This window comes from Scatophagus argus, chromosome 20, assembly GCF_020382885.2.
Source record: "Scatophagus argus isolate fScaArg1 chromosome 20, fScaArg1.pri, whole genome shotgun sequence".
Taxonomy (NCBI): Eukaryota; Metazoa; Chordata; class Actinopteri; family Scatophagidae; genus Scatophagus; species Scatophagus argus.
In genome coordinates, this window is record NC_058512.1 from 2,770,975 (window position 1) to 2,786,901 (window position 15,927).

Here is a 15,927-nt window from a genome sequence, read left to right on the forward strand (position 1 = left end):
CAGCGTTATAAAATGAAAGATAAGACATCTGTTTAATTAGAAAGGAGGTGTGAGAGAGATTAGAAGGGGGTGAGAATAATGATGCCAGGAGAGGGCCGTCATATGACAGTGACAAAGAGCACGTTAGAGGCAGCACTGTGCCCTTCTTCTCCTCCTCAAGACCTTGGAGCAACTTAACCATGAATCCAGCTTTTGTGATGTAACAGTGTATTGACCCTTGGAGGGGCCCCAGACCAAAAAGAGGGTGTTTACTCGAACACGCAAGGAGCTCTAAGCGTTTCACAGCCTCCTGTTCTGCGAGAGGGCCAGCGTTCGTTGACTGCCACTGGAAATGGCGCTGGAATGGCCCGTCTCTTTGGCTCCCTCCCTCCCACAGAAATAACAGAGGGACATAGAGACTGTATTCAATGTAAGTATAAGTCACTCCAGTTACAGTCAGTCACATGTGCCAGAGCCGCAGATTAACATGGCTCTGAGTACAGTGGGAGTCCAGTCCAACACAAAGCAGCACAAGAGCCCTGAGGGACTGTTTGTTTAGAAGAGAAACATGTTGCCTGTCATTACCGTGGACACTGCGTTTCCACCGAGACCAACTCACTCGTTAGATAGTGTATCATCACCACACAGAGGATCTCGGTGGCAGCTGATGTCATGTCTTGAAATAATCCCAGAGGTTAGGCAAACCTGCCTGAGGAGATTGGGAGGTTAAACATCCCCTGAAAGACTTTAAAAACTGCTGAAGAAATGTAAAATGAAAGGGAAAGACTTTGATCGGAAAATGTTGTCTGTTCTTTTGAGCAAACTACTGGACTGTCAAACTGACAGGCCGACGAGGAAGATACTGATTATTGTGCTACAGCATGTGGATGATGCTTTAAAAGTACACCTGCTGTTGTTTTCTCTTGATTATGTTTTTTTAAACATCCAACAGATGCAGAGCAACATCAGCATTGTCGTGTTTGTAGCCGTGTGGTGAATGTAAGTTGAATATTCACTGTCACTCTTGAGAATGGCTGGAATATTTGTGAGGCAGTAAGATAATACAAGATATGAGACTAAACTAATGAATAAAGAGAGAGATCAGCTTCTTGGTGCATTTTACCCCAGTGCTCAGCTTAAAGGTCACCTCAAATCAACAGGGATCTGATCTGATCCAGATCTGATGGTTATGGTTGGTCCCCAGTGGACTTCTTTAGCAGGTTTTGTCCTTAAGCTTTTTGGATTTTGTTTTTTTAGTGTAAACGTAAATGTAAATATGGTAATAATAATGGTCCAAAGAATGCAAAATTGAATTTTTTTTATTGAAAATTGTAGAAACTCCTGCCAAATATGTGCACCTAAGTCTTCCACCGACCTAGGGGAGGACGCTGATCAAATTCAGATTGGCCCTGTTCATTATATGTCATCATTGGCTGACATAATTCTCATGTGTCATTCATTGGATGAAAAAGTGGAAACCAGGAAAAACTCACACTGAAGACAATGTGAGGCAACATGGTGGAAATGTGCAATAAAAACAGTTACAGTTACAGTGATGTTATGGAACAAACTGCTTTTTTCTGTCCAAGAGAGGCGGTTATTCATACTGTGTCGTAATTATTTCCCAGATCTTCTGATGATGTACTACTCGCCTCCTACATCTGTTTTAATGCTGAGTTTTAGAAATGATCATTTCCAGATTCTAGCACTTATTGTGTCATAAAACCATTCAGCAATGTTTTACAAGAAGGAAATTATGCAGATTTAATTTTCTGACTGCAGGCATATACAAACAGACTTAGTGTCTTTTAACTCATGATGATTTCAGTTGCAACAAAAATGATCTGCAATTGAGCAACAGGAATGACCAAAAAAAGTTGCAAAACATCCGCTCAATCAGTGCAATTACGGTGCTTTTAATCATGAAAAATATTTCACCATTGTCCAATCCAACAGCCCTCAGTCCTTTTTACTGATGTCTTTGTGGGCACTTCACGCTGGGCTTACCCTCCACACCCAGCAATTCTCCCTTCCTTCTCACAGAGTCGAATTCTGCTGTATCATTATCATTTATATGCTCTCACATGGACATGCCTCCGCGCATTCCACTAAAATACTTCTCTTTTACAACAAAAACACATACACACACACACACAAAAAATGGTTTGAGGAAAGAGGAAAGAAGGAAAAAGAGAGAAACATTCAGTCGGTTTAGTGCTATCCAGGAATGTACTGCAGTTTCTCAGGGTCAGCACCATAACATAAAAAAACGAGCTAACGGCCAAGCTAGAAGTCGTGTGAGGCTTGAGTTTGGCACAGCAATGCTTTGAGCTAAATGCTAACATCAGCATGCAAACACTGTCACAGCAACAATTCACAAACCATGTTGTGATGTTTAGCAGGTAACCTGATAGCCGGCTTATTTGTTATCAGCAGGCTAACCGTTGCTAATTGGCTGTAACCTGTACACCTGAGGTCAAAGGGAAAGTGATTCATTTAGCAGGTATTTGGCCTTGTGATGTTTGACTTAACGATGGTACGAGATAAAAAGAAAGGGAATCACCAGAAAGGCTGAACTGCTGCTGACACTACAGAAAACTCAGAAGTTTCTGGGACAACAAATGCATGAAATTTCAAGACAATCCACTCAACTGGTGATGAAATATTTCAGTCTGGACCAAGTGAAACGAAACATGATGTAATCATGGAGACCATGTAACCCAACAATCACACTTTAAGCGGAGATAAGCGCAGAAAGCAGCTAAGGGCCAAGTGCAGCTCTCAGATTAGAAACCATAAGAATTAAAGGGTGAGAGTAGCAAAGGGTGCTTATTTTTCCACAGGAAAATAAGCAGACAGTCTGATGAAAGCATTATATTCTCCTTATCCTCCACCCATCCCATGTACTGTGTGATGCTCTTTCATACCTAAATACACCACAGGCATACGAATGGAGCCTAAGTATTGTCATTACTAGTATTTGTTTTGGCTAGGGAGGTGTAACAACAACTTAATCGTCCGTCTGGCACTAGGAAAAGAGTGAGAAGGGTCCCTGTGTCGGTCTAGCCAGAGAGGAGGCAGAGCATTTATACGGGACTTGCTATGCTTTAGTTCATTGACTGAATGATGCTGACTTGAGCACACATGTGGTCCTCGTGCAGCTACCCGGCGTCAAACCTAATTTTTCGCCATACTGACACCTCACCTTGGGCTACCACATTTACTTGGAAGTCCCACTTTGGTGCATCTCGTGCACCACCCGCTCTTCCACTGTACCCACTTCAGAGGAAAGTAAAGGCCAAATGAGCACACAGATTTGACATTTGACGTACCGCCTTGCCGTAGGATTGTAGGCGAGTGTTCTCTGCGGCTAACAAAGGTAGCTTTGTTCTACATTTTCCCATGCTGCTCACGTACCTCTGATTTTAATGACAAAAATACTTTGTTTTATGTATATATATATATATACATACATATATGTATGTATATATATATATGCTCCAGAGGTACAATTTAGGGTTGCTGAGTCCAACCAGGAGCAAATTTATAGGCTTCCTTAATATTTTTGAACTACATGAAGGGAGGATCTTGGTGTCAAGATGATGGAAGACGAATGGGAAAAAGCACAAAGCGAGGTTTCTCTCACCAAGTACTTCAAAGTGCTCCAAAGTCCCCTTCTAACAGGACAGATTTATGCGTTTCCACCTCTATGGGCTGTGTGGCTTGGCTCGGCTCTGTACAGATTCAGAAACTTACAGTGTCCAAAAAAGCATCCCATCTGTCAACCAAACTCTGCAGGAATATTTAATAACAGAAAAAAGGTTTGTAAAAGGTTAAGATAAAAGGTAAAAGTTTGTTGAAAGGGTTTTGTCAGTTATGTTCCAGACAAATTTTTCTGACTAAAATAGCGGCGTTAACAAAAGCTTAAGAAAAAGCTTTTTACTGTTTAAAATCTATTTGTATAGCAACATTCAATTCTGCCACCAACACGTTCCGTGTGTGATCCTTTTGGGCCCGTATCTTTGAATAAAACATGTCCTGTTTTATTCACTCTATTAAAGGTAAAGCGGCTCTATCCCTCTGCAGTAAGATAACTAAATGTCCTTCAGAATGAAAAGCCTCTTCATACACTGATCCAGCCCTTCAGCTGGAGGAATGAACCTGGCATGAGAAACACAGAATGACAAGCATTTTTCAGTCACTATTTCTGCTCTTTTACATCATATAAGCCTACCTATTGCTTGCCAGAGGAAATGAAATGTTTATTATATAGCCCTGAGGGTTTTTGCAGAGAGAGTTTTGGTGGACTTAAAGAAAGGATAAGCCTTTCCTCTCTCCCCTCCAAACTTGGCTTCCTCTCGTGGCATATGAGAGGCAGGAGGCAGAGGTAGGGTCACAGAAATAGGAAAGGGAGAACCAGCCTAAGGAATGAAAGAGCAGGAAAGAGAGGGTGAAGGAGTTAAGATTGGCAGCTGAGTCAGAGCTCTGCCAATCTCCTGCATGGGCCTATGTGATCGACTAGACCCAACGATGCTGACACAAGGACATCAGTCCCAACAGGATCACCTGGGACAGCTCTGCAGCACGTAAAAACCTTGTGACCTCCCCACTTGGAGGCTTTCATTTGTATGGATGGATCCTAAATCTGTTCAATCTCTCCCTTATCCTGCAGAGGTTTTGGTAAATGGAGGCCAAGCTGATAGATTTGAAAATAAATGCATTTAAAGGGAGTCAGGCTTACCTAAGGGCTTGTTTGGCTCCAGGAAACCCAATTTATTTTTCTCAACAGCAGATTTGAGAAAAGATGTCAATAATGGAAAGCCCTGTGCTTCAGGCTAAGAGCTACAGTAAGTCACATTTCGCTGTGTAAGGACTCCACGCTCTAAGTCAAAGTGTGTCTTTAATAAGAAGAGACATTCAGCTTAGCCATACTGATGGTGATGGCTTGTGTCACCATCCGGAAGAGGAAGTCATCTCACTGGTGTGGACAGGACACAGGGTCACAGGGCCTCATGACTTGTGTCTATAGGAAAATTCTCCAATTTCCTGCAGTCACTGTGGCCACAGGGAGTCGGATAATATCCAGCTATCAGAACCATCTGAAAGTGATTCCCAGGCACAGTCAAGGGCCTGGAACAGTTTTGCTTTACAGGAGAGTTAATGGAAGAAAATTACACACACACACACACAGAGCATATGAAAATGTAGTCTTTACCTGCATTCTCCAAACCCCCAATCTACGTGCTCAATTCTAGTGAACGTTCAGTTAAACATTTAGCATCTGGTCATTGTCATTGAAAGCAGTAGTTAAGGATTTGGGGAAATGATTACTTGCCTTCTTGCTGATGAGAAGCTTGATACCACTCTTATCTGGTATATGGTATGACTAGTATATGTAAATGCTGGGATATGCTTAAATGAAACCAAGTTTGTTCAACACGTTCTGTAATTCTGATTTTTATATATATATATATATATATAAAACTTGTGTTAAACATAAGTAAAACTCAAATTCCCTGAAGGCATTTCTAAATTCAAAGCAGTTGACATTTGTGACAAAGTTCCCTCAAGCTTTTCCTGGCATAATGTGGTCACGAAACTGGGGTGTCCAGACAACCAGAAGACGCATCACCTCCGTCCACCTATCGCCTGTGTGATTTTCTAATCTTTTTTGACATATACTAGATACTAAAAAAATATACTGAACTCTCCTTTTAAACTTCACCTATAGAGGCCACATCAAAGACATACACAGCGTCTTCCCTCCTTGTGAAGGGGAAACAGTTCAGGTAGGAAAAAAGACGGCTCCAGCTGGACACTGGTGGAATCTGGGATATGTGTGTGTGTGTGTGTGTGTGTGTGGACAGAGGATGGTGGGAGTGAGGGTACAGCGGGGAGTAATGCAGTGAAAGACCATCTGTTTGAAGGGATCTGGGGGTCTGAGGGAGAGATACTTCCTCACCACTTCTGAATTATGTCAGAATGATGAAGACAGAAGAGCTGCAGGGTGACTCAAACGCCTATGGGGGAGCTCCTCCTCCCCCCCTCAAATTCTCTAATGATCAAAAAACGTAGTAGGTACTCTTTTCCTGTATTTTACCATTTCCCTGGTGGTCTTAAATATTCCAAATATTGTGTTTCTTGCAGGATTTGGTTTTCTTCTCTTTCCATTTGGCTCGTGTCGGGAAGAGACAGAGAGCGGCCGATGGGGGGTAGGGTGCACCATCAGTAGGATGCAGAAACACTGAGCCTGGTGTAAGACCTGGTTCCACGGGGGGAGTGGATACAGCATCATAATGACCAAGCCAAATATTTGTCTAGTCTATATTCTGAGAGCATAATGAAGTCCTTTTACAGAGGGCATCACTGGAATCTGGACACTGATTTTGTGCCAGAGAGAGCAGGTTTCACTAGGCCCCGCTGTTTCCACTTAGGCTACCCAGGTCTCTGGTGGCCCAATCCAAATTCAATACAGAGCCTTGTGTTCAGAATGAGAATGAATTGTGGCTCTTTCTGACAGATGATAAGTAGTGAATCGGAAATTGCAGCTGGAATTAATCAGCGGATGAATTGCACTCTGAGGTGGGATTTCATTATATTCGAAATTGAATAAAAACTTGCCTGGAATTTAAAACTGAGTGCTTCTCCTACCGTACATGCTGTCAGGGTCCACTGTTTATGGAGGGAGGGGCTTGAAAGACGGAATTTCACAGCACCCAATCCAGCCAATTTCTCTCTCACATCTAAGGCCCTGCATACTTGTTACAGTATGTATATACAGTACATCCTCTATGCTTATAGTCACACAGGTGCGGACTAACTTCCTTGTGTGTTGCGCCTTTCTGATGGTGCCAGCTTGGTCCTGTGTCAATATTCTCTCTGACTGCCAAAAAATGTGTCAGGAATGTAAAAAGAGGCTGAAGCTATACTGTTCAGGACCCTTCTGCTCCACTTTCACTTAGTCTAAGATATTTCCTTTGCAAGCTAACTGGCCTTACCTGCCACTAGTGTGTATTCACAAGGTCTCTATTTAAAGGAAAGTGTAAGGGACTGTATGGAAATTATGAGGGTGTAGAGCAGGGCTGCCCAAAGTGGAGCCTGCTGCCAAAAGTTGACCCACCATAAGGTTCTATTTGGCCTTCCTGATGTTTTTTAAAAAAGTAAATAAATGATTTAAAAAAATATGCAAACATTTTCTTTTTTAAAAAATCACGTAAGCACCATAATTATTAATAGCTTTTTATTTTGGCCCCCGAGGGGAAAAGATTTACGTGTATAGCAACTGCTAAAATTAAGACATAAATAACCACAAATATCCTGAATAACAAATATTCCAAGCCATTCTTTATCTTTGACCCGAGCGCAGTCACTGTCACACTATATGACACGTTTGCATATTTTTTTAAACACTTTACTGCAGTTCTGCTGTGAAAGTAGAAACTGCTATAAGGTATTACAAATACTTCCATCAGCAAAAAGGAAAAAAAGCAATAAATAACTTTCCCCCTTTTCTCAAACCCTTTAAGGCCACTAATAATTTTTACATATTCCCTAAACAGAAAGCAAGGTGTGAATGGCACTGTGTTACCTTTACAGTAAATGTGCATCATTTTAGCACCTTACAACAACATCTAAACCTCAAACACAAAAATACAGTAAGAAAATAGCAAACACTGCAGAAATTACTCTAAAAACGGCACACGGTGGGCACATTCAGCTCCATATTTCACACTTCAACAAGTGCAAGTCTGTGAGGTGTTGACACTTTCTGTCCAGGGTAGCCAGGTCTGAGAGTCTGCCCCCAAAAGAGCTTGTCTCCCCCAGCAGGTTATTCTGGTGTTATTATGAGAACTCAACATGCTCATTATGGTTGTGGCAGCTGCTTTCGGGGTGGCTGTCTACTCTGGTGCGCCAGCACTGGAAATGCTTGTGGTGAAAGGAATGACAGAGAGAGAAAGAAAGAGAGAGGAGAGATGCGGAGGATTTAACAGACAAAAGGGAAGAAGATAAAGGAGTGGACGCAGAGTAGGGAGTGACAGACAAAAGACAAAGAGAAATGTAGAAAGAGCAAGACCGCAGCATGGAAGTTGGTGTGACAGAAAGCACAGCAGACAGGAGCTTGTCTGACCACTTTCCACCTCCGAGAGCATCACCCAACCAAGCCTGCACAGGAAGGAGACAGAAGCAGGAACACAAACAAGTGGACACAACCACCTGTAAAGGAAACACACAAACCACAGAGTCACTCCACGTATATACACACATGCACATGTGCATTCACACATTGGCACACACACACACATACACATTCCTCATATGAACAGTCCTCTTGTGTGCCGTGGAGCTGAGAGAGACAGCACTGTCTGGTTCAGCGCCACCACCTCCGTACCTTCTGCCACTGCCCAGTGTGAAAACACACCTACACAGAGGTGACTGTCTTTACAATCTGTTTGTTTGTTGGGTGACATGAGGTTATTTTGCATCCACACGTGCTCTAAAAAACACCACCGTTTGCGTTACTCAGTGAGCATCTCTTATTAAACGTTTTAAGCTGAAAGCAGTTTAACAAAATCCTTGTATTTTTTGGGGATAATTTCAGTCATTTTTACCACTTAAGCCGTGATATTGAGATAAATATAAACCACGAGAAACATGTGAACACCCAACCAAGCCCAGCGCCCAATTTTTCTTTAGCTTTTAGTCTGCAAAACACCGTATTGGTTGTTTATGTGTATATACAGAACACAGCTCACTGTAAACACTGATATCCAAACAGCCCGTGTTGCTGTTACTCTTGCCGTGCATCAAAGAGCAGTCTTGTGTCCTCACTAGGCCCAGGGTGCAATTTGGGCTCAAGGCGTGGCCCAGCACCCAATGGGCTGTGTCCGCCCAGCGTACCAGTAATGACCCCTTCCCTATGGGGAGCGTTTGATCTGGGCTGCCTGTGTGCTTCAGCAGGGCCTATTTCTGGAGTGTGGGGGGGATAAAGGGAGCTTTCAGACTTGGTGCCAATGACCATAATTAAGCAGCTTTAAGGGGTGGCAGCGAGCGCGCTAGTAAGCGCAGAGTTTGTAATTTGGAAGAAGGGGGCAGAGTCTCTGTGGCTCATTGGAAGTATATGGGAGGGTCTGGTGGCACCCAGCACTGAAACACAAGGGACAGAGTGTGTGAAGGGGATTGTAAAGAGGATGTTAATGACTTGCGTCCATTAGCGCCCTCCCCTGAGGCTGGCTGACCAACAGCCTTGGGCCGATATAAGGACAAATCACCATGGCTGACACACGCAGTCCTCCCCGCCCTAATAGAGTGTCACTGAAGGCGACCTTTCAGAGCTTAAAGGAGAGCACTAATGGACCCGAGTTTATTCTGCACCCTGCTCAGCTCCTCGGCTCACAGAGCGTTTGGCTGTATTCATTCAGATTTAGTGAATTTAAAGTGGCGTTTAGACGATAATATCATCCTATCTCACAAATTATCCAAGTATTCACTTCATATTGATTTAATTACCATCAAAGCCACATTCACAAAAAGCTTGAGTCCGTAATTAAAATTTTATCTCAGAGACGGTCAGAAAGGCTGAAGGCAGTCGGTGTACCTGACGTGGGAGCTGTCAGTGCTGTTGGTTCATTCACTCCGCCAGCACTTTTACTTGCTCAGGTTTGGAGATTTCTGTCTCCGTTATTTTTCCCTGAAAGTGAACTGAAACTTATGGTGCCCACAGAAAAAAAAAGACATTGAACAAATGTCCACAAAGGAAGACAGTTGTAAATACTTGAGTGCTCCATCTGAACTTCTCTCAGCTTAAGAAAAAGCACACAAAAAGCCTTATCACCTGGCTAAGCACATGCATTTGTTAAACATCTCAAACAGATGTCAGGTGGTAATTACCGGCTCTTGTGGCTGTGTGGAGGTCTTTGGTAGGTCTTATCCCGCACCAGGCCGTGACCCCTCTGGAGGTAATGGGAGCTGATCCAGGTGTTGCTCCATTAACACATCTCTAACACAAGACTGATGTCAACGCTGATGTGTCACATCACCAAAAGCTGCTGTCTGAGTCTGAATGAAGCGGCCTGAGCTTTTGCACAAACCTCGGATGATTACATGAGTGTTTAGTTTTTTTGGGGGGATCTTTCCAGAAAAATACGAATATCAAAATCTTAAACATTTATCTTAAACGGGCTTATTTTTCACATTTTTTTTCCTTCAAGAGGAGATGAGAGACTCTTGTCAAGTGACAAGTAATGAAGTTCTCGTCTGCTGGTAAGTTCTCACACACCATCTCCTCTCCAAAGAAGCGACTGGAGTGACTCAAGGCCATCATGGATGATTGCCCCAATTATTCCTGAGGGATAATAAGGTGGATAGGTAAAGGAGAGTCTCTGGAGAGGCTGTGGGCGTCCCTGTTGGGCGGTTTCATTGTGTGAGGATCTGCCCTCCGTGCGGTTCATTCATATGGTTTGCCGGTGCGTGGGGCTTTGGTTGGGATCCATGTGGCCACCCCCTGGAGAAGGCGTGTAGTTGCTCGATGCAACCGCTGGGTTTGTAACTTGACACCTGGTCGTGCGTTTGCCATCGCTTTACCCACAGAAAGCCTATTTAAAAAGGAAAGGGATGAGTCCAACGCTCCTGACTCCGTAACCCCCCTCCAAAAGAACCCAGCTTTCTCTCCGGCTGCGCGTCCCTCAATCTGGATCGGCATAAATGAATGAAACACAGGGGAATATCGACATACAATCGCACAGGAAAACTCTCTGTCAGACCAGCCTGCCAGAAGGAATTTATGTCGGGCTTGACAGGCAAATCAACATGAGTTTTTTCCTCTGGAACTTCATCTCAAGCTTGTCAAATGTGTAAAACGGCGACCGGTGTCTTCTGCCCCCCTCGCAAAGGAGTCACGCTGTGATTAACCGCCAGGTTTTTGACTGCCAGGACAAATGAATACAAATGAATTTAGGCACCCGAAGGAGAGATTGCAGAACCTCTCATCTAGACACAAAGTAAGTGCCATTTATTTTATTTTATCGAGTCCGTTTGCTCCGGTGAGAGGATGTTGTGGACAGCTGAGGTGAGCCTGGCTGTCCACTTACCCAGTCACAGTTTAAGACGCCGTTTGCCTCCATGTGCGTACCTGTGATGTGCCGGCTGGCTGTGGTCCAGCTCGCCATGCAGGAGCAGCGCCCGCTGGGGACTGTCGAGGCTCTGTATGGGGTCTGTCTGGACCATGCGTGTCAGTTGTCATTTTTTTGCCAGAATTTTTTTAGTTTGTCCAGCAGTAAAAATACAGAGAGAAAGACAGAGAAAACCCCACAGTTCATTTGGAAGCAGTTTGTGTCGGTTACATTCATGCACCTTTGTGCAAAGACAGATTCGGACTGCTCAAAGTGTTGAGTGTTAGCAAGTTGTGGTGCCTCATCGTGTTTGCTAAACAGACTCGTCTGATGGAGGAAGCGAAACAGGCAATTATTCACACCTATAAAGTTTCACGAGAGCTTCACCAGCATCCAGCGGAGCGGTTGCTCTGTTTTGTTGGGATGCTTTCCATGTTTTCTGCTTTACGCGTTTAGAGTCCACCGCCACAGTTACGCAAAGTAGTTAAAATGAGATTTTTTTTAACGTTAAAGAAAGTTCTGTTAGAATTAGTCAGCTAAACCCCACAGCAAACATCCAATTATCAGTTTGTTCAAGCAAACATCTGCAGCTGACGTGTGTTTTACTGTGACATAAAATGCAGATGTTGCATGCGTGTGTTTACGGCGCAGAGGGTGAAAAACACGTCGGGCTGTTGGGATAAATGCACCATAAATATTCGCCCTTGTCTTTGCTGCACTTTTTTAGGCAAGTCCATGCAGCAGCCAGCAGTTGCACGGTTCACGTCGCAAAGCAATGCTTTCATTCATTCACTCACCCACTCATTCATTCGTCCACGCGTGTTTTATTCCTGCCTTTGATTGATATTTTATTGCACAGTGAACATTTGGCTCAGGGCAGAGACGGTGGGGATGCAGTCATCAGGGGAGTAGGAAAGTCTGGAGATTTGTGCCCTGGATTTTCATTTAAGACAAGTTGGCCAAATGGTATCAGCTTTATTTATGGCTTTTACCTGGATATTTTACAGAAAAAAAGAATCAATTGTTAAGGAAAATAAAAAATAGCTCATCCATCTTCACAAGGTTAACAACGGCCCATCATTCACTGCAGCTACATTAATCTGAGGTGTGCACGGATTGCGATTAGCACCTGAAGAAGATGGTTTACCTGCGAGGTGTTCAGCACATGTCCGCACGGTGTCGCCCTTCATGCCTCAAACGTGAAGGCAGTTGGTTTGTTTTGACAGTTTTTTGTTTTGTTTCTTTGACACCGATTAAACAACCGCGGAGTTGGTTTTTACAAACACAACACAAAGCTGTTAAACTTAAGTTGCTTCTACGTCCAAGCAGGGAGGTTGTCACCTTTTTATGCTTCAGCCGCCATTCGGGGTAATAATAGTTATAGGATGATGTGAGTCATTTGATAAGTGAGGCATCAGTCAGGATGCAAACAGTCTGAAGTGAGAGATTACTTGACTCCAGAGAGCGAACAGATGGGGGACATGGAAGTCGGCCTTATGAGATGTCAGTTAGTCTCTCTTCCTCATCAGCCTCTGTTAGTGTCAGCTCATACACAGGAATTTTCCACTGTGTGTGTGTGTGTGTGTGTGTGTGTGTGCGTGTTCAGGGGGCAGGATCGCCTTTGGCAAATCCTTTCAGGGAATCGTTGAGTGGTCCAAACTTGTGAAAAGAAACGGAAACCATACAGGCTTCTCAGTGTTTTTTTCCCTCAACCTTTGACTGGGTGCTGGCCTACAGACGGGCTGCTGTTTGAGAGTGTGTGTGTGTGGAGGAGGGGGGTGATGGTTTGGTGTGTGTGTGTGTCAGGGGGGGTGAGAGGTTAGAATCATAGTTAAGACATGATTAGGAAGATGCCAGGACGTAAAGAGAAAACTTGCGTTGGTCATACAGGAGATTGAAAAATGTGGCACCTGATCTGGACTGAATTTTGATGTCACTTATTTATCATCGTTTTTACAGCTAAGGAGATGTGTTCACTAACCCCAGTTAAGATCATCAGTGAGTAGAGAAAGACGTTATCAGCAGAACGGAGCAGCGTTCTTCCCCCTCCCGTCTTTGAAATGTGAGTTCAGTGGCTCACAGCACAACGTAAAGGTTAGACTGGTGTAACGGATGACTCAGGAGGAGGTATTGTTCATCTGGCCTCTATTTTGTCCACTCAGCTTAGCCGAGAATTCCCCCAGGGAGTCGTGTCATAGCTCACTGTTGCAGTATGAAAACCGCAGCAGACAGAGTCGGTGCACAAATGTCAGCTGAGCTCATTTAAATGTCCGCCCTCAGCCCTCAAACTCTGCACAGAAGAAAAAACAAAGAAACCACCCAAAAACCCAACCTGTCACGTACACTTCAAAAGCACCCTAATGAAAGTCCAAACAAGCTGGTGAGATCTTTTAATATGAAAAGCCAAGGAAAACAGCGATGTTTCCCAGGAAACTTGGTCCAGTTTGCACAGATGTAAACAGCCTGAAGGACAGAATGAGAGTCGTTTTGTGCTGCAGCATTCATGACTCATTTTCAGAAATCTGATCCCTCCTCAGCTGATAAGACACTGGGTGAGACTGTAAGCAGCTGGGAGTCTGGAACACACACACACACACACACACACACACACAAATGAAGCATCCTGAGTAACCACAACCAGCTGTGTGTGGGGTTGATTGTGATGAAGCTTTATTAGCAACCAGGAACTGGGAGAGAGGCAGACACTGACGCCACAAACACACAAGTAAGCACACCATCACACACTCAGGTTTGCACACACACGCACGCGCACACACACACACACACACACACACACACACACACACAATGATTATAATCATTCAGGCCAACGTCAGCAGCCGCCGGTTAGCGCAGAGGTTAAGAAATATTTCTAAAGACAGACAGAAACATCTCTGCCTGTGATAGCGCGGGTAAATATGTTTGTGCAACAGTCTTTCCCACATTTATGTATTTGGAGCTGCTGGCCCACGCCCCCGCCTGCCTGCTCCACTCCAGCCACAGCTGTTATACACATTTCCTCCTCCTGTGTGTGTGTGTGAGACCATGTGTGTCTGGATGACCTCCAGCGGTAAACAGTGGCTCCCCTGCCTGTCACCAGATCTCAGTCCCCCACTGAGTTCTCAGTCCACTTGCCAATCAGTCTCCTCAGCTCTATGGCACACCTGGATGTACTGAGCGTGCTCAGAGAGACCATTTCGCCTTTTGTTTTCTACGTGTGTGTGTGTGTAGCGGGTACACATGTTGGTTTTGGGAGGAGGGTTGATGGATAAGTCAGCTATAGTATTTCTGTCCTACAAACCGCAACTTGAAGCTGTGTGTGTGTGTGTGTGTGTGTTTTGGAGAGGTGCTCATCTTTGCTCTGAGCTCTAAGTGCTTTTGCAGAGTCCAGTTGCCATTTGTTAATCGCGTGATATCAGCAGCACAAAGGCAAAGCATGTGGGTTTGTTTGACTCTGTTTTGGTGTGATGTACAAACAGTGATTACAGATTATTCGAACATCTCAGGACACCTAAAACATTTTGCAATCTCAGTCCATTTCAGGATTTTTGTGGCCTATTAAGACACATGAAATAGATATGCCATGGAGACATTATTCAGTATCGCAATGACGTCATGACTCGTGATAAATGAACAATAACAAAGTGTTATTCATGGTCGCTAACCACGCAATCGCCACCAAATTGACACCAATTACAGTGAGGATATCTGACTAGCTAGCTGGAGCTTCATCCAATTTGCTCCTTTCATTGGCTTGATGTATTGAAGCTGTTAATTACAACTCATAAACAGCTTCATAAAGGGTTCCTAATTAGAAAATGGTGCCAAACGATGTTGAAAGTTAAACACTTGTATGATTCAGTTCAGTTTCTAACGTCTGCTCTTCTCCCCCCAGGAGAGCCCTATTGCTCTGTACAGTTTTATATTGTACCTGCTACCTGGGACTTACACAAGTGCACTCTGAAGGTAAGACAAATCTTAATGTCTACTTCTCTCAATTCTCTGACTTCACTTTCTCACGCCTTTGTACTTCACTAACATTTTTGCCATTGGGGGGAAAAAAATGTAAAGTTAGAAGGGGGGGGGGGGGCGGGTTGGAGTTATTCTTTTTTCCTGTTTGGTCATTGCCCAACCACGTAAACACATTGCAATGAGAATTGGGCCAACCGTTGCCATGACGACGAGTGTTGAGTAAGCTGTGAGTGAGTGATCCGATCATGGATTCAAAGACGACCATTACAGAGAAAACGTACTCTCAGTGTGGAAACAGTGTGACAGGATTCGCTCGTATTGATGAGCCTACGGAGAATCAGCAGCCGAATGTGCAGCTTCCTTTGACTTTATGGAGCTTCAGAGTGAGTTTCAGCTCGTTGTTTCACTGTCTGGGCCTCAACTTTACCGTTCTGGCTCATCATTTTGGGCTGCTCGTTGGAACTTAGCAGCTAAAGAGCGGTTGGTAGAGACCAAAACAGTGCAAAAAAAAAAAGAGAGTGAATATTGGACTAAAATTCATCAGGGGGCCAGAAACATGACTTCAAATGACTGGTGGATGCATACATTAGCAACTGTGTGCTAACAGATTTGCTTTATCAACTTAAAAGGTCAGCGTTATTTCCACAAGTGTTCTCTGCTGCCCTAAGATGGCCAAAATGAAATCACTTGTTTCAGGTTTCATCAGACAGGGCAGGTTACATCATAATGCAAATATAAATACAGTCCGATCCTTTATGTCTTTTGTGCCATAGTGAATGTGTTTCAGTGTCCACTGACAGCTGGTGGTTTCCCCGATGAAAAGTAACAGATACAGTCCAGTGAATCGGTGCCTTCTTCTCTCCAGTTA

The 15,927-nt window shown here is 44.0% G+C and overlaps 1 protein-coding gene across 1 annotated transcript in view; it reads left to right on the plus strand.

The window, feature by feature from the left end:
- Positions 1–10,338: 10,338 nt before the first annotated feature.
- col27a1a (collagen, type XXVII, alpha 1a) overlaps positions 10,339–15,927 on the plus strand; it is a 64,027-nt gene continuing 58,438 nt past the window's right edge. The window contains exons 1-2 of the mRNA XM_046374607.1: positions 10,339–10,976; positions 14,983–15,053. Coding sequence (XP_046230563.1) covers positions 10,924–10,976; positions 14,983–15,053 — 124 coding nt within the window. The 5' untranslated portion in view covers positions 10,339–10,923. The remainder of the gene's footprint in view (positions 10,977–14,982; positions 15,054–15,927) is intronic.